Source organism: Podarcis filfolensis, assembly GCF_964270895.1.
Source record: "Podarcis filfolensis genome assembly, chromosome: 14".
NCBI classification, from domain to species: Eukaryota; Metazoa; Chordata; class Lepidosauria; order Squamata; family Lacertidae; genus Podarcis; species Podarcis filfolensis.
The window spans coordinates 19,352,556-19,379,851 of record NC_139616.1 but is presented as its reverse complement, the minus strand read 5'-3'; the positions used below and the strand labels follow the sequence as shown (position 1 = coordinate 19,379,851).

The following is a 27,296-nucleotide window of genomic DNA, read 5'->3' as shown; positions in this document are numbered from 1 at the left end:
AATGAATGCTCTCAGTGATTAAACCAGTTAAAGTTCTATCAGTTAAAGTTCTACTTGACTAATTTACCTCTTAGAAGCTCTGCAAGCCTCCTTTTTTTTTTTAAACACTGAAGTTCTAGAGATGGAGGAGAATTTTGTTTGGTCGGCATCTTTCGGTGAACTGACCAGATCTCCACCTCTTCGACTAATACTGTAAAAGGACCAGAGCATGAATTCTCCAGATTTTGCAGTCCTCAGCTCAAAAGCATACCAAGATATGGAAAATAAAGTGGCATATTTCAGAGTAAAATATACTTAGAAATATGCACATTATGCACATTGAGATAAGATATGCATTAAATGGAATTTTCTGATAAAATATGTATATAAGTATAAAACTTCATACATAGTTGTTTTTTTAAAAACAACAACAACCCACAGATTAATGCAGACACAGGATAGAAAGGATTTATGAATGGAATTATGGTCCAGAAATAGACTGATCCATCCTAACAACATTATTTTTACATAGTTTCCCCTGGAAGATGGTATCTATCATCTATCTATCTATCTATCTATCATCTATCTATCTATCATCATCTATCTATCTATCATCTATCATCTATCTATCTATATCTATCTATCTATCTATCTATCTATCATCTATCTATCTATCTATCTATCTATCTATCTATCTATCATCTATCTATCATCTATCTATCTATCTATCTATCTATCTATCTATCTATCATCTATCTATCTATCATCTATCATCTTGTCGGGAATTCAAGCCCATATCAGGAGAAACTGGCAACAATCCCATGCACCCGGCTTGATTCCCTGTTGACCTCCCTGGCTGCATTCCCAGCAAGCGCAGGCAAGGTCTCGATAGGCGATTCTCCTCAAACGTGAGAAGAACACCCCCCCCTTTCCTGCCCCCTGGCAGGGGAAAGAGATAGAAACGTATTTACATGCTTTTATTTCTGTCTTTGCAACATTACAAAAAACATGACTGCTCTCTTCAAACTCCAGCAGTGTAGTGACAAACACTTCCTGGACAGGAACAAACGGAAGAGCTCATATTACACTCTGAGCTAATTCCGGTGCTTTGCACTGTGAATTGACTGTCCCTCTGTTTCCCACGGGCAGTCCCAACATTCCCATTATGTTTACTTTTCAAGCTAGCACTTTGCAGCTGCATTGCTTCAATATCGTAACACATCTATCCATCCATCCATCCATCCATCCATCTAATCCAGGCTTCCTCAACCTCGGCCCTACAGATGTTTTTGGCCTACAACTCCCATGATCCCTAGCTAGCAGGACCAGTAGTCAGGGATGATGGGAATTGTAGTCTCAAAACATCTGGAGGGCTGAAGTTGAGGAAGCCTGTTCTAATCTATCATCTATCATCTATCTTCTTTCCCTCCATCCCTCTCTTTGAGGCAGATTTAAAAGAGTTTGGTGGAGTGAAACTTCGCTCTTTGTTACAGGGATTCATCAGAATCTCCTTGGCGAAGGTTTGGGTTTTTGGAAGGGAGCTTTGTCTGTGTATTTCCCATCTTTTCTTGAGACAATTATCAGGTTTTTCACTGGGCACAATGTCAAGAGTTCTGCTGCAGCATATGTTCACAGCTTTGGAGCCTTTTCACTTTCTCTGTAGTTCTCTCTCTCTCTCTCTCTCTCTCTCTCTCTCTCTCTCTCTCTCTCTCTCTCCCCCATGCAATTTTACTGTTGGTTATTGCCCCCCACCTCTATCCAGATCCTCGCTTCTCTCTCCTTCTTCATCTCATTATCTCCCTCTGATGCTGAAGGAAAGAACATTTGCTTTGCCTTATGATGATACCAGGTTACCATGTGCACAAAACTCACTCATCTCCTGCTCTCACTTTCTCAGTGTGTAGCAGTGAATTTGTCAACTTGCCATATCTATGACACAGTGTCCCCCTCTCGCTTTACTGCTCTACTGCATCACTCCTGTTGCACGGTCAGGAGCATCCCAGACCTCACATCACTTACTGGAAAGTAAGATAGAAAGCTTAGTTACAGAGGATGTTCTCAGGTCCAGCCGAAGTGAGGGGACCATTTCTTCTCATCTGATTCAGGAGCCTGGGCAGGGAACATTTAATCTACCCTACTTGCTTCTGGCCAGATAGGTTTAAATGTTCCCACTGGGCTATAGCTTGCAAGCTGCATGCTTAATAATTTTTAAAAATCATATCATCATCTCTCAACTGGAGATTCAAACCCACCACCTGCATCTGTAGGGAGGTAGGCAAACCTGGAGACTTCAGGTTAGCCATGGAAGTCTGGCAACCCAACAAACCTGTAACATACATGAAATGCAGGGGCTAAGTAAGGACTGGTCTTTCCCATGTTAGTGTTGTTAGAGGGTCAGATCCAGTGCCTGGAGACCAAGGATTGGAGCCTTGGAACCCAAGCAGGGGTGCAGAATTTTTTCGCTGCCAGTCACTGTAGACAAAACTGAGCTAGATGGACCATCCTGTGCTCACATGTTCCTGGGATGAACTCAGCCTCAACTCATTGATGAGATTTTTTTTTAATGGGCAGGATACACCTGCTCTTCTGAGACTGACCTTGCATCTCAGGCACTAGAGGTCCACAGCCCCTCTGCGGTCTCCATTCAGGTGGCAGAGAACATAAGAAGATCCTGGCTGTTGGATGAGGCCAATGGCCCATCAAACCCAGCACCCTGTTCCCACAGTGGCCAACCAGACTCACCTGTAAGTATGCTTGCATCTACCATCCCTTTGAGAATTTCACTGGCCATACCATGATTATCACAATCATAATCCTTCTGTGGGTGTGGTGGGGGAGAGAAGGGAGAATGGGAAGAGTCATCCCTCCTTACATCCTGGGAAGTGAGATAGCTCAGTGGCAGAGCATCTACTTTCCAAGCAGAAGATCCCAGGTTGCTCCAGCATCTCTCATCAGGGAGAAACCCTTGCCTGGAACCCTGGAGAGCCACCTCCAGTAAGTGTCATCAGCTACATGGACCAAGGGTCTGACTTTCTGGCAGCTTCTTAGCGTGAAGGGTTGAAGCTCTGTGGCAAAGCATCTGCTTTGCACGCAGAAGGTCCCAGGTGCCACCCTCGAGATGACTAAGGAGGGCTCAGAAGGACTCCTGTGAAACCCTGGAGGGCCACTGTCAGGCAGAGTAGACAGTACTGTTAGGTGGGCCACTGGCCAGAGGGTGAAAGGCAGCCTCCTAATATGAATTAGCCTTTCTGCAGGATGTATGGTTTTCACCAGAGGGAGACACTTCCAGTCTGTGTAGACAATGCCGAGCTAGATGGACCATGGGTCTGATTCGGCACAGGGCAGATGTTCCCCATCTTCCTTGTTAAAACCCCGTTGTCATTTATGCATCACTTCTGATTTGTGCACAGATATACAGGTACACACAGAAGGAGATGTAGCAAAGAAATACTGCCGTGTTCCTGGCACACTCTGCTCATTCCTATTCCATCAGGTGGCATTCTGATACACAAAACTGCCTGGTGTCTCACTGGCCACCACTCGGTAACCACCTGGCCATTATAATTTTTTCTCCTTCTTCTTCCTGTTCTGCGGCTCTGATCACTGCCCTAGTTTTCAATCAGTGCACTGAAGCATCAGCCCAGCTGGCTTTTACATGGTGATTTGTTGCTTGTTTGCAAAGCTTTTTCTGGACTCCAATTGATTCATTTTGCGGGGAGGGGGGTGGGATCGCATTGTAAACAAGGAAGAAGGCCAGCCTTGGAACAGCGGGTGCTAGTGGGCTTCTCTGCCCCACAATCTCGCCTTGGCTTGGCTGCCGAGCTGAATACGCGATAAATGGCAGCTGAATGGCAATAAAATATTTATTTCCAACTGCAGCTTGATAATTGGCTTGGTGAGAAAGCTAATGCGATTTATCGGAGGCTTTGTTTATATAGTGATTTCGGTGAAACAACGCAGCGGGCATGTGGGGCTTTGAAGATGCCAGTATGTGGCATGCTGTGGACACATAGAACTTCCTAGAAGCAGGGAAACAGAGCAGCAACATTATGCTCCAGAAACTTGTCTTTTCAGCTGCTCTGCTAGCTGCCCCAACAATGGCATTTCGGCACTTTTCCGCATAACGTCTGACCTGGAAGTACCAGTCCTCCATCTTTGAAATTAAATGGGGGAATAGATGTTATGTATACGGTGAAGCTGTGTGGTTAAATGGTTAGCATGCGAGGCTAGGAACTTGCTTACTGACTGACTGACTGACTGACTTACTAACAGGATGCAGATGGATTGTGGCTAATGCTGTATGAACCCAGCTTAAAAAGCACAGTGACAGGAGCGCACAGGAGCTGCCATAACTTGTAACTGTGTGAACACCCCCTCTGTGAGATGTGCTTTGCTGGGAAAAAGACAGGGGGAGTTTGGCTGCCTTGATCCTGATGGGCCACCCAGCAGCTTTCAGTACCATTAATGATATTTTACAATATTAATAATAGTTATTATGCTAATGTGTTTATTATATTTACATGAGACATTTTTATCCCAAAGATAACAGAAATAAAATAAAAAGAAACATTAAAACCCAAATATAAGAACAGTAATAGAACAAAAAGGTAAAAATCATGATGTACAAGATGCATATTGTCAAGTGGCAGAGGATCCAACCTCCTATGGTAGGTTGCCAGGAATGGATAAGGCAAGGAAAAGTCCTTACCAACTGCTGTTTATACAATATTCACAGAGAGAGGCTTGGAAATGCATCCTCTTGAAATAATGGCGTTGCCCCGAGTGAGTCTCCAACCACTCCCTCTCTCCCTTCATGCGTCATCACTATGGGTGCTGAGAAGTTCCCTCTGCCTCTGAGTTCTTTGCTCTCCTACTTTCAGTGCCTGGGAGAAGGGGATGCTTTCTAAAGACACTGTGTCCATCAGCTGTCGCCCTCTGGTGCTTATTCTTCCTCCTCTCCCATTATTTCCCAGCTCCCCCCCCCCATCTGCCTCTGAGCTGTTATCTTCCTCAAACCCCTGTTGTAATTCTGAACTGTCTCCTTCTTCTCTGGAAGGGTCAGGCTGGGGAGGTGGTCTCCACCACTCCTCCTCTGCCCAGTCCCTGACACATATATCTAGTTATATATTTATGTTTGTGGTGTAGATATGCAACTGGTTTAGAAAACCCGTGACAAGTTCCCGGCTAGAATCCCAGAATGTACTTCCTGGAAATAGTTTGTGGTCAGTCATGGCTTAGGCACTAGGAAGTTCACTGAAATCCAGAGCCAGTTTCTCCCAGCACTGAGAGATTGGGGGAAGGGGCATGGCTCAGGGGCAGAGCATCTGTTTTGCATGCAGAAGGTCTTAGGTTGAACCCCTGACATTTCGTTGTAGGGCTAGGCAGTGGCGTAGCGTGGGGGGTGCAGGGGGGGGGGGCGGCCGCACCGGGCGCAACATTTGGGGGTTAGGGTTAGGGGGCGCAAATCCACGGGTTAGGGGGCACAAATCCACGGGTTAGGGGTGCAAATTACTTGCCTTGCCCCGGGTTCTGACAACCCACGCTACGCCACTGGGGCTAGGAGAGATTTCTGTGCAGAATCCTGGAGAGCAACGGCTGGCCTATGTATCTGGCACTGAGCCAGATGGACCCAATGGTCTGACTTGGTCTCAGGGAGCTTCCTAGACAGCAAAAGAGAGCGAGATCTGGAGGAGTCGTGTCAAGAAAAGCATTCCGCCTAATTCCTCACGACGCACTGGGTAGCTGTTTGTACTGACTGGTCACTACAGATCAGTGTAACGCTAATGCAAGGCTAGAAGGCTAATTGTAGAACTGAGCCAAACACAAAGGATAAGGCCTTGCAAGCTGGTGCAAGATGATGGTTTTTCCACAGAGCTCTTCTGCTCAGTTTGCAGTAGCTGGGGGAACCGCAGGAGAGATTATGAAGCCAAAGGTTACAGAAATTATGGAAGAAAATGATATTTCCCTTCTTTTTCTTTTCTTTCCCCAGGGCAGCAGTTGAAGCTCTGGCAGCTTTGTTGAAATCAAGTAAGCTTTTCCACCTCCTCGCTGAATTCCACCCCACCCCTCCCCTTTCCTGCACTGTCTATGTAGGTAGAAATGTTCCTGTTTCCCCAAAGATATATCCTCTTTCCTCCTTCATCCTAATCAGTACTGCTTGTCTGAAACTGCAAACAGGGCACAGAGGACTAATACAGTGAAAAGAGAGGAGGCTGCATGTGATATTTAGGTCATGTCCTACCTTATTTACTGTGCCTCGAAATGCATAACTTACAAAAGCAGTAAGAGGGAAAAATGCCCCCCGGGGTGCCGTTTCTAAAATGGCAAGATTAATATCTTAACTGCTCTGATGTTTGTGAAGCTGCCTTCTCCTGAGACATGCCATTGTTATCCCAGCGATGTCTACTCTGACTGGCAGTGACCATAGGGGACGGCCCTTGGCTTGGGGTTAGGGTCTTGCATGCAGAGGGTCCCAGATTCCATTTCTGGCATCTCCAGGCAGGGCTGGGGAAGACCCTTGCCTGAGAGACCCCAGTGAGCTGCTATGTGGCAGAAGCCAGGGCAGGAGGAGGAGGAAGGGACAGAGCAGTCCAAGAGGGAGGGAGGGATGCTGGATGTAGCAGAGGAGGAAGAGTGTTCAGGGAAGGGATGGGCCAGTAGGCTGCCTGCCACCCCACCCCCTGTCTCCTGGAAGGGCATGAAGAGGGAAGTGCAGTGATTGCTTCCATGTAGGCAGAGCCTCAGGTTACATGTGTGTGCCCCCCGTCAGATGCACAAGCTGGATGTATGTTTGTGTGGTGCCCCTGTTTCTGCAACTGCTTTTCAGGGCAGGACAGCTGCCTAGAGTCTAGAAGTGTCTGTGTCTGTGTATCTTGGAGCACTGCGAGAGCTGCTGTGAGTGCTTCTTTGTCAATAAAGACTTAACTATCAGATGTGGGCTGGGTGGGGGGCAGCACCTTAAGAGAGTTCAAGGATGCATTGCAGCGGATAAGAGGAAGTTGGAGGGATTTAAGGACCTGGCACTGTCCATTAGGAGAAGCGTTGCACTGCCCAGCCAACCTCAGTCAGCCTCCCTGCCCGCCCCGCCCTGCTTTCTTGCTTACAGCTAGTCCACAGGATGTCTCTGGTTGCCAGCTTCCTCCAGCTTAGTCTGTGTGTTGCCTTTGTAGAACTCAGCAGGGAGGAGGCTGGGAACAAAACTAGAATTCATTGGCTCTAACTGCAATTGGATCTTGCTCCATCTACTACAGTGGTACCTCGGGTTAAGTACTTAATTCGTTCTGGAGGTCCATTCTTAACCTGAAACTGTTCTTAACCTGAAACATCACTTTAGCTAATAGGGCCTCCTGCTGCTGCTGCGCCGCCAGAGTACGATTTCTGTTCTTATCCTGAAGCAAAGTTCTTTACCCGAGGTACTATTTCTGGGTTAGCAGAGTCTGTAACCTGAAGCATATGTAACCTGAAGCGTATGTAACCCGAGGTACCACTGTACATGGATTCCTTGCCTTTTGTCCCACCAGTTCCAATGGGACTTGGGTGTGTTAATCTGGATCGGTGCATTTCCTGATTATATTTTTTTTGGGGGGGGGGATACTTCTGTTCATTTCTGATCCAATCTGAAATGGCCAAGGGGGTGCGAGGGGTAGGGGAACTTGAACATCATGACCGAACTGATATGCGACAGTTTGTATCTACCCTTTAGAGTATCTTTCAGATGGAAATGCCTTTTATATGAGCCCACGCACACTCAGGATGAATGTTCGTGAAGAGAATGCTATACCCTATTATGCCTCTTCCCCATCTAAAAACACTTAGCCTTTTATTACCAGAATTTAATAAAGCTTTGATTAAGAAAGAGTGCTCTACCATTGCAGACAATCTTCCTGACTATAAATCACAATGCAAGTATTGTCCTTTCTCTCTCTCTCACCCATGATCTCGTTCTCTTCCTCGTTGCCCCTGTCTCCTTCTCTCTCCCTCTCTCCTTGTTTTTTATGAGCATTAGGAATGAATGCATTGGTGAAAAATTGGATCCAGAGAAAGCTGTACTTAAATGAGGCAGTTCATGTTCTCCGTTTGCAAATAATACTCTAGCATTAACCTGGGCACTTAAAGGTCAAATTATTGCAACGAGGAAACACCTTCTGGCTCAGACATTAAATCTTAATAAGGGAGATGATCAGGGCGCTCCAGAGCGGAAACGAATGTAAGGGAAGAGTTTCCCTTTGCTATCCTTTTTTCCTGGGCATCTCCAGGACCTTCATATCACTGAAGCTTAGTTAGAGCTGAGACAACAGTACAAAGGTTTTTCCCCAATGGTGCCGCTGAGAATTATCACCTTTCCCCAGTCATATTTTTGTAACTTTTTTGGGGTGGGGAGTTCCCCTATTCTTTTACGTTGCCCTCCCCCTCAGTGTTATCAACATGAAGCCACACCACAGTGGCCCATCCAAGCAAGGGACCATTCATGGTGTGATCCCTGACTGTTTGGGATCACTTGTGTGGTTAATCTAGCAAGGATGAGGAAGCAGAAGGCAGGCATTGGTTAACTCCAGTTTATTCATGTAAGCAAGCCAACCCACCCTCTGCATGGGTTGGTTTGATGAGGGAGTCAGTTAGACTTAGATGTAGGTTCTCAATTTATCTTTCACTTTGGCCACTGTGGGTGCTATTCCACACCCTCCAGTATTTCAACGGTTAAAATGAAGATGTCCCTGTGCTTGTAGCCCTTTAGTCTCATGCACCAAGGGTCAGTATCTGAGCCATTCCCTATTTCCCACTGTTATACATTGTTGGAGGATTGTTTTTCTTCAATAAATCTGCTGTATAATGTTCTCATTTACTCTGCAGTGTATACTCTGCTTGTCTTATACTAATTTAAAAGCAGGAAGGGTGTTCTGGTTAAAGATGCACTTAAATTGTCCCCTAAAAGGGTTGTGAGATTCTCGCTATGGGCTCCCCTGAAAAGCAAAGCCTGAGCACAGTACACCAGTGTATGGTCAGTGTTTTGTAATTGCCAAAGATGGTGAAGGAATGGGTCTTGATGGGAGGACATTGTTAGAAGATGGTTTCTAGAGGACACTGGAGATTGGGGAAGGGAGCAATCCTGAAACCTGTTATCTGTTTATAGAGCATATGTGTGTATGTGTGTGTGTAAACAGATTTGAGTAGCAGTATTGGCTGCATTCAAACATCACACCTAGCCACTTCCTCCTCTCTCCTCCTTTAATGTGGCCACAAGGAAGAGATCAAAATCTTTTGCTTTCTTTTTTGATTATGCACAGTTTACCTTTATGTCCTAGTCCCAGACTTGCTTCCTCTGCCTATTGGTAGGGCTGGCCCTGAAACTCTGCTTTAGGTGGCTCACTCTCCTTAAATGGTAGGGCCTCCAAACATACAACTGAGGTCATCAGGAAGAATCAGCTATTCTATATATTTGGAGGGGCTTCCAGAAGACCTCCAAACATACAGAACAGCTGATTCTTCCTGATGACCTCAGCTGAGCCTGAAATCTCTGTGGTGTCCCTGCTGATATTGGCATGACTACACCTGGCACAGAGTGGAAGAAGTGGTATCTATTACGTCGGCATAGCACTGTGTGGTGTGTATTGTAGTAACACCAGCAGTAGAGATGCAGCATTAACAGAACAACACCTGGTCAGACATATGCTATAGGAGTCACTGTACGTGGGAGAAAATTCCACAAGTCAGGTTTTGTTCCCCCTCTGGTATTTGCGAGCGTGCGTGCGTTGCAGCTTGATTGTCAGTAGCAAGACCTGACATTACTGTTTTTGACCCAGAAGGCTAGTCAATATTAGTGTTTGAGTTTGGAGTCTTGGCAAAAAAAAATAAGGAAAGGGCAAAAGGAGGCAGAGAACAGATCACAAGGCTAGGAGGGTACCTTTGTTGAGCATAAATACCGAGGCAACAATGTGGAGTTGGTGCGGACCAGTGGCAGAGTGCATGCTTTGCAAGTAGAAGGTCCTAAGTTCAATTTCTGGCATTTCCAATTGAATTTCAGGTTCTCGGGTGGGATGCAGTTGTACAGTTAGGTCACCCTTTACTATTCTACCCCTGGACCTGGCCTAGAAATTCAGCTAGTGCAAAATGCTGTGGCTAGACTGTTGGGCGGGGGGGGGGGGGAGAGGACAGAGCACCACCAGAAGTGGCAGACACTCAAATTTCAGCAGTGTTCCATGTGATGCTAAAATTCAGTGCATCTTGCCTCTCTCGTTCTATTCCATGGCATTGCTGTGGTACCCCCGGTTGTGTGGTGCCCAGTGCGGCCGAGCCAGTTGTGGTACACTAAAACCGCCTCTGCCTCCAGCACATAACTCCTTAAAATCTTGTACTAGCTGCCCATATACTACTATTAATTTACAAGGCCTGTAACAACTTAGGTCCGGGATACCTAATGATTTCTTATATCCTTGCCTGATTTGCAGGACTCTCTGTTAGTGAGATGTAGATTCATAGGTTATATTCACCATGAGTTGTACATTCAGTAATGCTGGGCTCAGTTCTGTGGAACTGCCTCCCAGCTGAGATCAAATAGGCTCCACTCACTGTTTAATTTCAGGCAGTGCTGGCTGGGACTGATGGGAGTTGCAATCCAAAACATTTGGAGGGCACCAGGTTGGCAAAGGCGGAACTAGGTAAAGCATGGTCCCACTTCTGTCTTGAGATGGAAACTTACTTCAAAATTTGGCTAACCCGCCCCCATGCTTTGTTTGGATTTGCCCAAAAGTCCTTCCCTGAGAGCACCACTAATAGGAAGCCTGGGTAAAATCTCTGCTTGGAGAAGTCGTGTTCATCAGAGCAGATAGTAGCAGTTTAGATAGACTTCTGGTGTGACTTAATGAACAGCATCTTCCTAGGTTGTGTGGGTCCCAGCTCAGCAAAAGAGCAAACACATCAGCATGCAGAAAGCTCAATCTATAGCATCTTAAGGATCTTGGACAGCTGAGATGGGATACATCTGTCTGAGACCTTAGAGAGGTAGTCAGTCAGAGTAGATGATATCTGATCAGATATGATGCCCTCCAGATGTTGGAGTCAAGTTCCTATCAGCCCCAGCATTCATGGCCAATGGTCAGGGATGAGAGGGATGAGTTGTAGTCCACAACCTATACAGGGTACCATGTCAGCCCAAGGTATACAGTGCTAATACAGTTAGGAGTCACTGAAGTCACAAATCCTTGGTTTTGAAACAGAGCCCAGAGTGGTGCATGTGGGAATTTCTCATCTTTCTTCAGACACATTTGCCCGACAGAAGGGGCGAGGAACACTTTTCAGCTGGAGGGCCACCTTTCCTTCTGGGAAGACATGCTAGTGGTGTGCAAAGCTGGATGTGGATGAAGCAATGAATGTAAATTTCAAACCCACCCATCGCACCAACTCCCAATCATCCAACCTGGCAAGCAAAAGTCTGAAAATGACTCTAGGACATGTTTCAGCAAGGCAGGTCACATGGCATGCACCTCTCCAGCACCTCACTGCTGCTGCCCACCCCCTAGCTTCTTACACCTGAGGCAGCTGCCTCACTCTGCCTAATGACAGGAGTGACCCCGTGTGTTATGAAAACAACAGAGCAACCTAAGAACCCTCCAACACTTAACTGGGAGCTATTACTTCTGTTATAAAAGTTAGAGGTTTTGCACTGTGTGGGCAGTATAATCCAACCAAAGAGTCCCATCTGTGCATGGATTTAGGCTTGCACAATAGACCTCCCCTCTATCCTCCCTTTGTGCCCCATACCTTCTACAAATCTGCCTCTAGAACAGATTCAAGGGGCACATGGTGGGAGGAGAGGAGGGGAAGTTCTGCCGTGCAACCGTCAATCCTTGCACTGACAAGACGGATGCCTCCCTTTGTATACTGCAGTTTGCCTTGGGAGCTTTAACCCACTAGGGAAATAGGGAATGCATGAAATAAACAGGGCTGCAATCCTACGCACACTTGCTAGGGAGTAAGTGCCATTGAACTCAGTGGGCTAACTTCCAAGTTAATGTGCATAGGATCACGTGTGCACAGACACATACAGGCCAAATGTCACTCTAAAAATAAATAAACACAAACTCACACACACGCTCTGAACATTGCAATTTAAATAAGTGGTGCATTAATTCAAAGACTGTAGGATTCAATTTGAGCTGTCACTGCTTGCCTCCCCTCCCCCCTCTTTCCTTCCAAACGAGATTCTCCTGTCTCCACATGGTGGCACTCTTACCATAACTATGCTACCCTCCAAAGCCGTTAATCCAATATTTATTTTTAGTGAGTAATTTGTTTATCAGCCAGTTATTTTAATCTAATGTTGGTCATATTTGTCACTGCCGACTATCAGCATTCACCAGCATTAGAAACTTGTGCATCTTTTAGAGGAAATTAGCGAGCTGAAGCGGATCTTGGAGGCATTTGCTTGCTGGTTATGGGAAGCAAAAAAAGAGAAAAAAAAGGAGGGGCCCCCGGAAAGCGGATTGCTCTGCTTCTTTCTGAGAAAAAACAACAACAGCGACAATGAGCAATTTAAAGAGACCGGCAATTATAGTCTCAAAATGTTCCCCAAAGCAGAAAATGACTGTTCCTAAGGTGGCAGAAGAAAGATCTTAAAGAAAAGTCATCCACAAATCATCCAGTGTATTTTGAGTCAGATAACTCTTTATTTGCAAGAAAAACAAGTCAAAACATTGTGGAATTTATAGGAAAGTGAAATATACTCAGAGTCGCAAGGTGATTTCATGCTCTTTATTCAGCTCATAGTGGTGAGGAGGAATGAATGAAAGTCCCCTCAAGGTATCTGCTTTATATACATTATTTACACAATGGGCTGCACATGATTGGCTAATTCCGGAATTCTACTGTAAGCCAATCAGGTTGTGGATTCACTTCTATCTAGAGCATGATTGGGTGGTTCCTGCCAACCAATCATACTGCTGCATTGTTCTAGGACCAATCAGACTGCTGCATTCTGAATCCTATTGTTCTAGGACCAATCAGACTGCTGCCTTTTGGATCCTATTGTTCTAGGACCAATCAGACTGCTGCAGTTTGGATCCTATTCAACTGAGTACATAACACTCCTCCCCTCTAAGTTCCAGTCCTGCCCGGGAGGTCGCATTCATAGTCCTCAAGGTACGCCGGCGGCCTACGTGTGCGTTGCGGCCTGGGGTATTCCCTGGTCCGGGGTTCAGGTTCTGGCTCATGTTCCAAGGATGCTGGCTGTGATGGGGCTGTATGGTCTGGCGCAACCGGCTCGCTCAGTCGTGGTTCTGGTTCCAGTGTCCTTTCGGCCTCACGGGTCCTTTCTGTATTTACTGATTCTGCCTCTCCTGCTTGCCCCTGCTGCTCTATGGGCCTCACTGCCCCACTGTTCCCTTGCGACTCCTCTGACCTGTCCTCCTCCTCCTGGTTTTCTCCCGGGAATTGTCGCTGTATCTGGTCGCAGTGGCGGCGCCAGCATTGCCCCCCATCTGTTAGCACCTCGTACGACACAGGGCCAGTGACCCTGGTGACTGTGGCGGGTACCCATGCAGGGCCTGCCCCAAAATTCTTTGCATACACTGGGTCCTGGGCCTCGAAGGTCCGGGGGTTCCTGCCTTCCCCCACCACTACCTCATCCTGAGCTCTATCGGGGTGAAGGCGGTCCAATCTGATTGCAAGGCGCCGACCCATTAGTAGTTCAGCGGGGCTCCGCGTTGAGCTGGGGGTGCTGTGCTGTGCTAGAAGGAATGTGGCAAGGCGGTACTCCCAATCCCCTTGCATCATGCGGCGAAGGGTGTCCTTGGTGGTCCGCACCATGCGTTCTGCTTGGCCATTGGTGGCACGGTGGAATGGCGCCGAACGGATGTGGCGGATGGCGTTCTGCGCTGTGAAGGTTTGGAATTCTCCTGACGTAAATGCAGTCCCGTTGTCTGAGACGAGAGTGTCAGGGAGCCCGTGGGTTGCAAACAGCCTGCGTAGTACCCGGATGGCTGCGGACGTAGAAGTGGACGGTACCAGTGCGACTTCCAGCCATTTGGTGTAGGAGTCCACCACTATGAAGAATGTTTTCCCCTGAAAGGGGCCAGCGAAGTCCACATGCAGGCGTGACCATGGTGCTCGGGCGGACTCCCAGGACTGGACTGGGGCCCTTGGGGGATCTGGGCGGGATTCTTGGCAGGCCTGGCAGTGTTTGACCCAGGCCTCTATCTCTCCGTCGATCCCCGGCTACCACACATAACTCCTGGCAAGGGCCTTCATTCTTACTACCCCTGGGTGTGTCTCGTGTAGGGCTGTGAGGACCCTTTTGCGGAGGGGCTGGGGAACAACGACCCTGCTTCCCCATAACAGGCACCCCTTGTGGGCCGACAGTTCATGTTTGCGGGTTGTGTAGCCGGCGAATTCTGGCCTGGGGCTGCTGCTGGGCCATCCCCTCCACACCCAGTCCAGGACCCGGGAGATGACCCTATCTTTCTTGGAATGGTGTGCAACTTCTTGTGCCTGAATGGGGCGGTCGGGAAGCAGCTCCAGGCTCATAACCTCTTGTGCAGGTGCTGGGTCGGGGCCTGTTTCCGGTAGTGGTAGCCTGCTGAGGGCGTCCGCATGGCCCATCACCTTCCCAGGGCGGTGAATCAGTGCATACTGGTAGCTGGCAAGGAGAATTGACCACCTGAGGACGCGAGGAGACAGCACTTGGTGGGTCTGCTTTTCGGGGGCAAACAAGCCAAGCAACGGCTTGTGGTCAGTCACCACGGTGAAGGGCCGCCCGTATAAGAAATCATGGAATTTTTTTACTCCCTTCACGATTGCCAGACCCTCCTTGTCGATTTGCGAGTAGTTCCGCTTGGTTGCGTTGAGTGTCTGGGAAAAGTATGCCACCGGTACCTCTCTTCCATCCGGGAGTTGGTGTCCCAGGGCAGCGCCAATGCCATAGGGTGAGGCGTCGCATGCTAGCACCACCGGCAGCTTCTCGTCGAAGTGTGCCAAGACCGAGTTTGAGACAAGCAAGTCCTTGACTGCCTGGAATGCGGCCTCCTGGCGCTGGCCCCACACCCAAGGGGCCCACTTGTCCAGGAGTCTGTGTAGGGGCTCCGCTACCGCCGCCTTGTGGGGAAGGAAGGAATAGTAAAAGTTCAATAGTCCCAAGAAGGCCTGAAGTTCAGTCTTGTTCTTGGGCACTGGGGCATCACAAATGGCCCGTACCTTGTCCCCAGTCGGGCGGACCCCTTCTGCATCCACCATAAATCCCAGAAAGTCCACCTGAGGCACTTCTAGTAGACATTTTTCCCGCTTCACCTTGAGACCCGCCGTCTGGAAACGGTGCAGAACGGTGCGGAGGCGGTCCTCAAACTCCTCGGGTGTGGGCCCGGCAATCAACACATCATCGAAGAAGGGGGTGACACCAGGAATCCCTTTAAGGAGAGAGTCCATTAGATTCTGGAATATGCCTGGTGCCACGCTGACACCAAATTGCAGCCGCTTTACCCTGAACGCTCCTCTGTGCGTCACAATCGTCTGTGCCTTTGCTGTGGCCTCATCTACTGGCAGCTGTTGATATGCTTGGGCCAGGTCCAGCTTGCCAAAAATTTTCGACCCAGCCAGGGTAGCAAGGACATGGCTGACCACTGGCACTGGGTATGCATGGGCCGTGAGGGCCTTGTTTATGGTACATTTGTAGTCTGTGCAGATGCGGACCGAACCATTAGGCTTGACGGGTGTGACGATTGGGGTTTCCCAGGGGGCATTAGGCACCGGCTCCAGCACTCCTTGCTCCACGAGTCAGTCCAATTCCTCGTCTGTATTGGGTTTCAGGGCGAACGGGACCCGGCGGGCCTTGAGCCTGACCGGTCGTACTGCGGGGTCAAGCTGTAGAGCAATGGGTGGGGGCCCGTATACTGTCCCAATTTCCCATCGAAAACCCCTGGAAATTCCTTGCATATGGCATCCACGTCCACTTGTAAGGTAGTGTGGTTCACCCCGGTGACGGCTAGCCCCAGTGGTCCAAACCATGCCAATCCCAGTAAGCTAATGTAGGGGCCCTTAACCACAAGCAAGTCCAGTTGCCGCGTCCGCCCTCAGTACTGCATCCTGAAGGTCCCCACCCCCATTGTGGGGACCTTACGTTTCTGGAAGTCCCGGAGGGTGAATGGGGCCGGCCTGAGTTTGGACCCCCAGTAGGACACAGTTTCCTTAAGGTCCTTGCCGAGATTATGGATAGAGTTGAACCCGTGTCAAGCTCCATGCGGCATGGGGCCCCCTCTATCTGTACCTCTACATAAATTTTCTCTACGTTGGGGTGGGGCAACTGGTATACCTGGAAGTCCGTGAGCTCCGTCGAGTTGCCTTGGTGCGTTGGGCCCCTGGACCTGGGGCTCTTGGATTGGTCATCTGATGCCTGGCGTCGGGTGGGCCGAGCCTGACACACCCGGGCGATGTGTCCCGATTTTCTGCACTGCCTGCACTCTGCGTTGCGGAAACGGCAGGTCCTCCTCTCGTGACTTTCTTCACAGCTTGCGCAGTTCCCTCCTTCTCGTCGAGGCAGCTGTGGTATGTGGGCTGCTTGAGTGCGCTGCTGTACTCGGTGCACCTCCTCCCTGTTGGATCCTGAGTCGTCGGTGAGGTCTTCGTGGTGGACCCTCGGTTGGGACAGCTGGCTCGGAAACTCGGGCCCAGCAACTATGAGACTCAGGGCTAGCCAGTGGGGCCCAATTTGAAGCAGTGGGGCACAACTTGAATTCCCCCCCCCAGGGCCCCAGTTCACAGCCAAAGACTGCAAAATCTTATAAATATAAATAAAATCCATCTAGATTGCCCTAGTGCAGGGGCCCCCTTAGGAGTGGCATGCGGGGCCCAATTTCGCCCAATTGCTCCAATTACCTTAAGGTCAGCCCTGATGGAACTGTGCAGGGTTTGGACTGACAAGCCCTGCACCTAGTGTCCCTAGTGTCACTATTTAGAATACACTAATAAAGAAAAGTTCCAGGGTGGCAACAGAAAGCAAACTAAAAATGCTTTTGCAGTTCATCAAAACTATCCAGGAATATTAAGTTAGAGGAATACTGGTGCTATTAACAGTAATCCTTCTCGTTGGTTAATTGGTTTGGCAACTTCCATGCACATGAAGTGTGATGCTAATTATTTCCCCAAAGAGTTAAATGATAACTAATCAGAGGCAGATGCAGTTGCAAATGGCAACAAAATATCCATGAAAGGAAGAGGAGCAGGTTTGCTCAAGTGTGTTGCAGGTAGAAATACTTCTTTGTAATGAAGTGAGAGCAGTAGTTTACTTGCTCGAATTAACAAATAAGAAAGTTTTGAGAATTTAAATTCTAGATTAAAATTGATTACTTAATTGAGAAGGGGATTGTAACAAAAACACTGGGGCCTATTTTAAATAGTAGAGTGCCTGGTATCTGGTGGGCAATCTCTTCCTTTATTTCCACACTGTGGCTGCAGACCAAATCACCTGTCCGGACAGTTATGAGATTCAGGTGAGGGCCAGAGGCCTTGTCAATCCCAGCAGGTATATAAGAGGACAACCTGAGCAGGTATATAAGAGGCCTTCGCTGGTCTCTGCAACAACCTACTGAGAGAACCAGGTGGAAAAAAAGGAAGGTCTATGATCTCTTCTTTCAACAAAAGCAAGGAGGAACAATTTCTCATTCCACAGCTTTGGGGTGATGGTTGGAAAGGCTCTGCTTCTAGCACAGATATTCATGTCACACACGTTGATGGTTATCTCTGAAGCTGGGACTGGTCTGACAAATGGAGCTGGTGTTAACCTTGTCCCTTCACTTGTTTATGGCTTCATTGGTATCTGTGGGCCAATTTGATAATGTCACAAAGGATTGGTGCCTTAGTAGACTTGAAAACACTTAAGCCACAAACCAGACAGTCTGAATGATCGTAGCCCCTATGATTGTGATTCAAGAAGGTGTGCTCAATGATCTCTTTGATTACCATGCTTCTGACAGCTTTTGATGAGTCTGACCTTTTTTTTATTAAAAAAAAGACCCTTACAATGGGAGCACATATTCCCAGAGCCAGACACAATCTCATTGAATGATATGAGGCCACATGGGCTGTATGATATGCTGTCGGTTAGGGCTTTGCTTGAGATTTATGAAATGGATAATTTCATTGTGCAATTCCATTAGGGTGGGTTTAAGCAAAATCAGCCTTGCATCTGCCAGAACCACTGCTCTCTCACCCAGCAGTTATTGCCAAGCATTGCACAGTCTTGCAGCATAATAAGTTTAACTTTCATCTACTGTATCAGCAGTGATGAATGGTGCCTACTGGACCAGGAAATCATGGGGGTGTGAACAATAAGGCGACAAAGGTGTGGCCAGTTCTGCTTTGCTCCACATCCTCCTCCTTTGCAAAGATACAGTGGACATTTAAGCACTGGAGTTAAAAAATACATGGCACCTAACAAAATTTATGCATCTTTACAGCTACAAAATCTATGATGCATTTTCCCAAAGGGGAAAAAGACGAGTGCTTATAGTTATAGCTCAGCTTAGAGTGTACAACTACAAAGACAATGAGGGAGGGAAGTCATGGAACCAGACAGATTTTGATTTGGGTCATGCATTGTCAGTGGAAAATAGAAATCTCCTGGTAGAATCGCTTTTACACCTGCAAATATTAATAGCCCTGTGAAACAGCATGTCGGATGGAACAAAATGCAGGCATTTGTGTAAATGATAGCTGTGTCCTCATTTGCGCACTTTCCCAGCAGCTGCTAAGTCACCTGTTGTCCTCTGCTTTCAGAGTCGAATAGCCGGCGAGCCGTGAACAGAGGCTATATTCATAAACTGCTGCGGCTGTACCAGGACTGGCATCACCACGATACTTCCAACAGTTATGTCCACATCCGGAGGGGTCTTCTGCTTTGCCTCAAGCACATCACCAATGTTCGGTCCGGCAGAGAAGCCTTCCTCCTCGCACGTGGCATGGAGACTCTCTTTCAAACAACCCAGGTGATCAAAGATTCGTTGCAGAAGCCCTGGCACCCATTGGGGTTGCATTTGAAGGTTGATTTCCTCTTGAGATTAAGAAAGAAGATTATATAATGTTTCAATATGCAACTGTAGCTGCCAGGATTCTGTTAGCACAAAATTGGAAAACCCCAAATACCCCGACCGTTAAAGATTGGCAAATTAAATTATTTGAGTGTATGGCTCTGGCAAAAATGACGCAGAACATTAGACAGCAAAAAGGTACAAGTTTTTTAAATTCATAACATATATGGAAACAAATTCTAGAGATATAAAAATGACAGTAGGTTTAATATAACCCTTGCGATGTGTTTACGTTAAAAAATGAAAAACTGCAGAATGGATTTAATATTCACATAACCCAAAACCGAGATGGAGGGAAGTCAAATGTTATTTATTGTTAATTAATGTTTGTTTTTTGGTTGGTTTAGGTGTTTTGTTTTGGTTGATGTTTTCTTTTTTTTTTTTTGGTATGTGTTGACTATTTTTCTTTTTCTCTCTTTGCTGTTGTTTGGTTATAGAAAATGAATAAAAAGAAGTTAAAAAAAAATGAAGGTTGATTTCCTCTAAAGTGGGAGTGGGAGAACCTCAGGCCCCACGGGATGAAAGGAGGCTTTTTGAACTCTCCCCAGACCACACCTCTCACTTGCCCAGCATTGCCCCCCAAGTGCTTGTCCTTGAATTCTGTTGATGCCTCTTGCTTGCTTGGATGGAAGACGGAGAGGGGTGTGTGGGTGTGAATGTAGAAACTTGTCTATGGCAGAAAGGTAAAATTTACAGTTGCTCTGCCCACTTTTGATTCTGGATCCACCCAACACTAACATGTGGTCCTCAGGAGGTTGCCTTGAGAGAAATGTGGCCCACAGGCTAAAATACCACCCCCCAACCGCTGATGTTGTAGAACAGGCATGCCCAACAGGTCTATCGCAATCTACTGGTCAGTCGCGAGGTGTTTGTGGTTGATTCTGCTCAGTCTTTGGACCCTGAGCGATCTCTACCCTATACCAAAAGAGCGAGAGTTTTCGAATGTTTTGGCTTCCGAATGACGAAATCCTGGAAGTAAATGCTCTGGTTTTCAAACGTTTTTCGGAACCTGGACGTCCGACATGGCTTCTGCTTGAGTGCAGGAAGCTCTTGCAAACAATTGGAAGCTGCGCCTCGGTTGTTGAATGTTTCGAAAGTCGAACAGTCCTCCAGAACGGATTACATTCAACAACCGAAGTTTGACTGTATTGAGTCAAGCTTTGTGCTTAGTTTCTTCCCAAGACTGGCAGGCTGGAACAAAAGGAGTGAACTGGTCTTTGGGCACCAGAAACAGGTAGTTCGTTTAGGTTCTTTTTTGGGGGGGGTGTTATTGGGTTGTTGTTTTTATTTTGATTATGTGGTTTTAGATTTTGATTTTGTTCTGTGAACTGCCCTGAGACCTCCAGGTATAGGGCAGTATATTATTATTATTATTATTATTATTATTATTATTATTAATAATAATAAAAATAAAAAAACAACGGTCTCTATCCTAGGTGAGACCCTGACCTGGAAATGAAGCTTTGCCTTTATTTTTCCCACTGGCCCAGAATCTTCCCATCAATACTCCAAATATTATCCAAATTCTACCATTTTACTAATTTCTAACATTTGCTAACTCTAGATCTACAAGAATGGAAACATACATAATAATAGAAAGCTGCCTTACAGTGGATCAGACCAACGATCCATTTCACTTAGTATTGTCTGCACTGACTGGCAGTGACTTTCCAGGGTTTCAGATGGAGAGTCTTTCCCAGCCATTCTTTGAGATGCTGGGGGTTGAACCTGATACCTTTTTCTGTATGCGAAGCAGATGCTCTACCATTGAGCCACAGCCCTCCCTAAAGCTCCTAAGAACTGATAGTATCTTGGAGTATGGGGCAATTCCTGCTAGGATGGTGAGCACACACTGCAACATTTTGTTGCAGGCTGCGTGTCTTAATAAACACACGCGCCTATTCTGCACAGCAATACTGAACTTCGTGCTTTGCTTCTGTTATGGGGGAATTGGAAGGCTTTCCCTCAAATCATCAGGGATGAAAAACCAATCACATTCTTATGTAGATGGGCATCATGCAGCTTAACAGCAAAGATATATGATCGTGTTGCCATTCTGCTTCTCCCTCTCTGGAGGCGGGTTTTTCTTTTATCTTTTGGGTATGTGAGCTGTACCAGCAATGCCTCCAAGATTATGGAACACTACACATCTGAAATGGTTAAGAATTCTGCCCTTGCCACCAAGACAGCGGTCATTTAGCAGGCAGGGAAAGGTTGGTGGTTTTTTTTTTTTTTAAATTTGTAAGGAGAGAATTGCAGAGGCTTGTGCTTAGCTGACAACCAAAGCAGTAAGGATTCGTCCAAGGTTCTCTTCCTGTGAATTTCCTCCCAACCTTTTGCGGTTTCTGAATTAACTAGTCTTGTTCCCGAAATGAAGCCAACATGCTGGGGAATCTCCGTTGTTCTCTCAGTCCTTCTACTTCTGAGGTTCAAGCTAAGAGTCTCATTTTTTTATTATTTAATGTTGCCCAATAGGCACCTACCACACACACAAGAGAGAAGTGTTAGGGGGATTAGGGCAGCCCTCCTCCTCTAATAAACCATACACCTCCTTCAAAACAGCTGGATGAGGACTGAACGGCCTCAGTAGACATGGAATGCCAACAACCTGTTGCGGGCAAAATGGAAAATGTGGAGTAGGCAATGGAATGGAGTCGCTGAAATCCTGAACAGCACCATTCCATGCTGCAATAATTAGTTGCCAGTTCCACTGGATTTCTCCCCCTTTCAATTTCCGGATTTTGTTCAGAGCACTTTACAGGCAGCTTTTAGCTCTTTCACATCTCCCTTCGCTCTTTGTTACTCATGCATCAAACACTGCCAAAACACTGCCAAAACTAAAACCCAGGGTGCTTGGGTGTCTGGTTGCATCAAGATTCTTTTTGGTCCGTGATGCTTATATCAATGTGCATGAGCGGATGTGCACTTCAGCAAAACACTGAAGGGACACAGGAAGCTGCCTATGCAATGGCACAATTCAATAGCAATTGGATGGCCATAGGACATAGGACTCTGCCCTTATACTGAGTTCAGACCACTGGTCCATCTAACTCAGTACACTAACTTGCACCGGTCAGTCAGGGAGTCTCTTCCAGCCCTACCTGGAGGTACTGGGAATTGAACCTGGAGCCTCCTGCACGCAAAGCAGATACTCTACCATTGAGATGTGGTGCTTGAAAAACTTATTCAAGACAATTGTACATATATTGTGCATGTGTTTTGTCAATGGGCACAAGTGTATCTCTCACTCGCTGGATCATCACCTTGTGCTGAGTGGGCTTGCATGTTCCTATGACCCTTGTGAGAGAAGCTGTCGGGAGTCTCGTACTCCCAGCAGGGTCACCCAAGGTGGTAAAGTCAATGGGGAGGAGCTAGACAAAGCATGATACAAAAAGTCATCAACAGCAGAACAGGCGGAAGATAACAAGCAGTATGTTACAACGGCTGTGAAGGTGGATGAAGGCTGCAGCAGATAAGAATCTACCGGTCATCGTGATTACTCATGCCATCGGAATAGAGCCTTACTGCAAAGACTGTGTGTTGGTCAGTGTGACGAAAGGGAGAAATGCACTAAGAGGAAGACATGCTTGGCAAACCCTCACCATGATCAACTCCCACACTGAAACCTATGCTCCCATTGTGGAAGGACATGTGGATCCAGAATTGGCTTCTACAGTCACTTACGGACTCACTTTTAAAACCGTGTTTATGGAAGACAATCTTACTTGGCTACGAGTGATCGCCAAAGAAGAAGAAGACAAATGCATCTGTAATGTCTAGATGCAGACTGCCCGTGCTCCAGTTCCAGAATTAATTCTCAACATTCACCTAGCACTCAGGAATCATGGGGTGCAGGGCAAATCCAATAAGAGAATAATGGGGTGGAATCAGAGACATCCTTGCATCCTGACTGCGTTACCTGATGCTGAGGACTTGCTCTGCTTCCATCCCAGAGGGCAGAAGCAACTTGTGCTGACTCATTTGTGTAAGAGAATCTCTTCTCCAGCTGAGTTCAGAGAAAAACATCCACAGAAACAAATCTGGCAGTTTCTATGAAAAATAGTCTTAGGTAATGCATGAAAAGCCAGTTGCAGTTTGAATTCTTTTATAATAAATTAGCTGAATCATAGTTACTATGGACCAAATTTTCTCAATCCATTCAGATACAGTCAGAGATATGTTCCCCCACACAATTTTTTTAGATATTATAATATTAGCAGCAGTTTATAAGGTTTATGGAAAAATTGGTATTTTAGGCAGTGTTTTGGAACAAGTTCAATGATAATATGCAACCTTATGCTGCTTTAAACCTGCTGTAACAGTATTTGTTTATGCTCTTTACATTTACTTTATTTTTGTTTACTAATAACAAAATTTATTTTGAAAAGAAAAGCCAGATGCAGTTTCTAGGGATCAAAGCCAGCTAATGACCAATCTACTGGATTTGAACAGCTTTAGAAGTTAAAAGCGGTAATCACTGAATTTAGCAAGTTGACCAATCCAGTTGTTCAATAATAATGACAGCAATGCAGTTTCAACGACAACAGAGCCAGTTTTTACTAATGGAAAGGGGATAAAAATATCTATCTAACAATCAAAAAACCCTCTTGTAGACTTCAACCTTGTATCTGATGTTTATGGATGGTGGTATTTTGTCAGTAGGCGTGTTCACATGTTACATGCAACGAGTGTACAATCTGCATACTGAGTGTATATTCTGTGTACATGTCTATTCAATGGTGAAGCTGTACAAATCGACAAGTGTACACTCTTTCATGCAAACCCTTGCACATGTGCTGAGACAGCTTCCACCTGTGTTGAGTGTAATGACTTGATGCACATCCATAGTGTGAGCATATTTGGAACACATTGCACTGTTCTGGCTGCCACCTCCACCCCCTGCAAAAGGAAATTGTAGATCTGGGAAAAGTGCAGAAAAGGGCCACTATGAGAATTGGATGCTGGATTAAACCAGCCCTTGGCCTGATCCAGAAGGATGTTTCATAGGTTCATGGGAGCACCTGCTTCCCCACCAAATTTGGCAGCAGTACATGAATCAGTGTTCAGGTCAGGAATAAGAATGTAAAAAGGCCTTCTGTTTTGGCTTGTATTAGTTGCATGGAGCACTGTCTGCATGCTGCTGCAGTTTGTCTTCTGTCAAAAATTACGTTATTCATCTCGCTGTCCAATGTGGGGGAAATTACATAAATTGCATAATTAATTTTGTAAAGCACCTTGCTATTTTATGTTATTCCACTCTATTCATTCCAACACAAAGGAAACACAATGCAAATGGGGAAGAAACTTAATAAATTAAGTATTATTTCTGGACTGAGAGCAGCATCAACAAGAGCAAATACCAATTGTATTCGCTGGATTGATTTCTGTTCTGGGCACGCGATGAATTAGCTACAATCGGCAATTCCTGTTCCCATTTCCATTTCCATCATAATTCTTGAACAACCCTACACAGGAAGTCAGGGCTGCGCCTGCCACTCATATGTTTCCACAGAGAGCTGTCTTTGTCATTTCTTATCCTTTTGAATAAACATTGTTAGGATAGTGCAGCAAAATCTCCAGGAGTAGCTGAGATCCTTGTGGATAAAAATCTTGAGCAGGGAATGAGGAGTTCTTTTCAGCCTGAGGGCGGCACTTGCTCATCGGCATCCTTCCAGGGGTGGGGTTGCATGCTAGTGGTGGGAGGGGGCAGAAGCAGAAGTGGGCGGAGCAAAAAGTGTGACTCTTACCTCTACACGGCAAAAGTCTGAGCTTCCCACCCTCATTCCAGACCAGCAAGAGGCATAATCACAGTTGAAGGAAACATTCCAGTCAGGCAAAAGCACCAAAGGAGGACACAAAGCACGGCCATTGAGGGATGTTGCATGGGGATAAGGGGTGTAAACTAGAAAGGCGTGTAACCTCAGAGGAGTTCTGAAGCTCAGTTGTAAAGGTCTGAAGGTATTTGATTCATTGGCTTGAGAGCCCTCATCCCTGACTTGAGGAATAATTGCATCAGGGAAAGAACTGTCTAAGTTTCTTCATTGGTATCTAGGACTACTTGGGCAGCAAGAGTCTGGATCCAATAGTCAATACGGTGATTCAGATCCTGAGGAAAACCTACCCCAAGACGCCACTTCCTTCAGCTACTCTCAGCAGCTCCTATTCCTTTCCCATCCCTGGGGCAACTGGACCTTCACATCCAAAGTCTGAAGGTACTGTAAATTACTTCAATGTGTTAAGTGGGAAGGGGAAAGGAATGAATCAAGACTGAATGAATGGGGACTGCTCTACTAACCTCTGTTGGTTCCCAGTCAGTTCCTACTGGCCTGCCCTTTTAAAACTTACAACCAGCCCAGGGGGTGCCACTGCCTGTCAGTTTCCTCCCCAACAGTCTGAGTGTTGCCCTTGTAGAACGTAGCAGGAAGGAGGGTGGGGACAAAACTAGAATGGCTTGGTTCTGCATGTCATTGGCTCTGGCTCCACCTACTGCTGGGCTCCTTGCTCTCTGCTCCATCAGTCCCAAGGGGCCCCAGCTGCCACTGAACTGAAGTTATCATCATATGCGCTAGGGTTGAGTAACAGTGGAAAAGGAGGAGATGCTGGCAAGGGTAGGATGAAAAAGAGAGAAGGAGCGAGCTAAAGCAAAATCTGCCAGATATTCTGTTGTGCCAGCCTTACTAAAATGAGGAGGAGCTTCATTTTGGGGAATTGCTGTCATTTAGTGGTAGAGCATCTCCTTCACATGCAGAAGGTCCCAGGTTCAATCTCTGGCATCTCCAGGTAGGGTTGGGGAAAATTCCTTCCTAAAAGTCTTGGAAAGCTGCTGCCAATCAGTGTAGTCAGTACTGAGCTAGATGGACCAATGGTCCATATAAATAAGCTTCCTATGACCCCTGCAGCCCTCCAGATGTTGTTGGACTCCAGTTACAATCAGCCCCAGCCAGCAAGGCCAATGGCCAGAGGTGATAGGAGCTGAGGTCCAGGAACATGGCCAATGGACCATCTAGTCAAGCATCCTGTTCTCACAGTGGTTGGCCAGTTGTATCAGTGGGAAACCCTCCAGCAAGACTCAAGCACAGGAGCATTCTTCCTTCCTGTGGTTTCTAGCAACCAGTTTTCAGAAGCATTACTGCTTCCAACTACGGAGGCGGAACATAAACCACCATAGTTAGTCACCATTGATGGACACATCATCCATGAATTAGTCTAATTCTCTTTTAAAGCTAGCTATCTGGAGGGCTGCAGGTTCCCCTCTCCTGCTTAAAAGGGTCATTTAAAAAAAGACAACTCCTACATGTTAGGAAACAGCTGAGGCGTTGATGTGCTGTGAAATTCTTCCTGCTGTTTATCCTTGGATGTGAAAGAGCTCAACCTTTTGGGTAGTTTGGTCATCAGTAGGACTCTTAGTCTCGTCAATGACTCATACTCTCTTTTATCTTCTTGCAGATGATTGTGAATATGATGTTGAAGAAGAAATCGAGAAGGACATAGAGAATGAGGATGTGGAGAATAAGGAGGAAGTATGTATTCTTTTGGACACTGTTTAAGGCCAACCGTCCATGCGTCGAATAATAAACAACAAAAAAGGCCAGGACTCCTACATCTTTAATAGATGTGGGAAGAGGAAACTTTAACAGGCGCAGCCAGTGTTGTGGTTGGAATGCTCAACTAGGACATGGGAGACCAGAGTTCAAATTCCCACCCAGCCACAAATAAAGCTCACCAGATGACTTTGGGCCAGCTCCTATCCATCCCTGCTTAACCCATATACAAGGTTGTTGTGAAGGTGGAGAACACCAAGTACATTGCCTTGAAACCCATCTCCCTATTGACAAAAATGGAGAGGTTCATGTGTGTGTGTGAGAGAGAGAGAGAGAAAGAGAGAGAGAGAATTGTTTAGGGAGTCCAAGCAATCCTTCAACCAAGAATTAACCATTCCTGACATGAGGCACCACCACGGAGATGGGTGGAGTGGGAGGGAGGGAGGGAGAGAATGTCCTGGGATAATGGGAGCTAAAATCCAACATAATTTGGAGAGCCACAGGTTCCCTAACCCTGCTGCAAATAGATGGTGCCTTTTGCAATTACCTTTCTGGCTCTTATTCTGCAGGATGATGACTTAGAGACAGATGTTGAGAAGCTCATGTCAAAACCAGAGCTTGACCGGCCTGAATCAGAACTCAAACAATATGAGGCCATGTGTCCAGAACTTTGCTGCAACTTTCTGGTGAGATGATGGGTTTACAATCT

General features: G+C 46.6%; 1 protein-coding gene across 2 annotated transcripts in view; it reads left to right on the top strand.

The window, feature by feature from the left end:
• Positions 1-27,296, top strand: part of AGBL1 (AGBL carboxypeptidase 1) — a 413,737-nt gene that overhangs the window by 53,531 nt on the left and 332,910 nt on the right. For both annotated transcript variants that reach the window (XM_083586327.1, XM_083586328.1), the window contains exons 6-10: positions 5,969-6,006; positions 18,736-18,944; positions 25,099-25,258; positions 26,493-26,566; positions 27,157-27,273. In XM_083586327.1, coding sequence (XP_083442453.1) covers positions 5,969-6,006; positions 18,736-18,944; positions 25,099-25,258; positions 26,493-26,566; positions 27,157-27,273 — 598 coding nt within the window. The remainder of the gene's footprint in view (positions 1-5,968; positions 6,007-18,735; positions 18,945-25,098; positions 25,259-26,492; positions 26,567-27,156; positions 27,274-27,296) is intronic.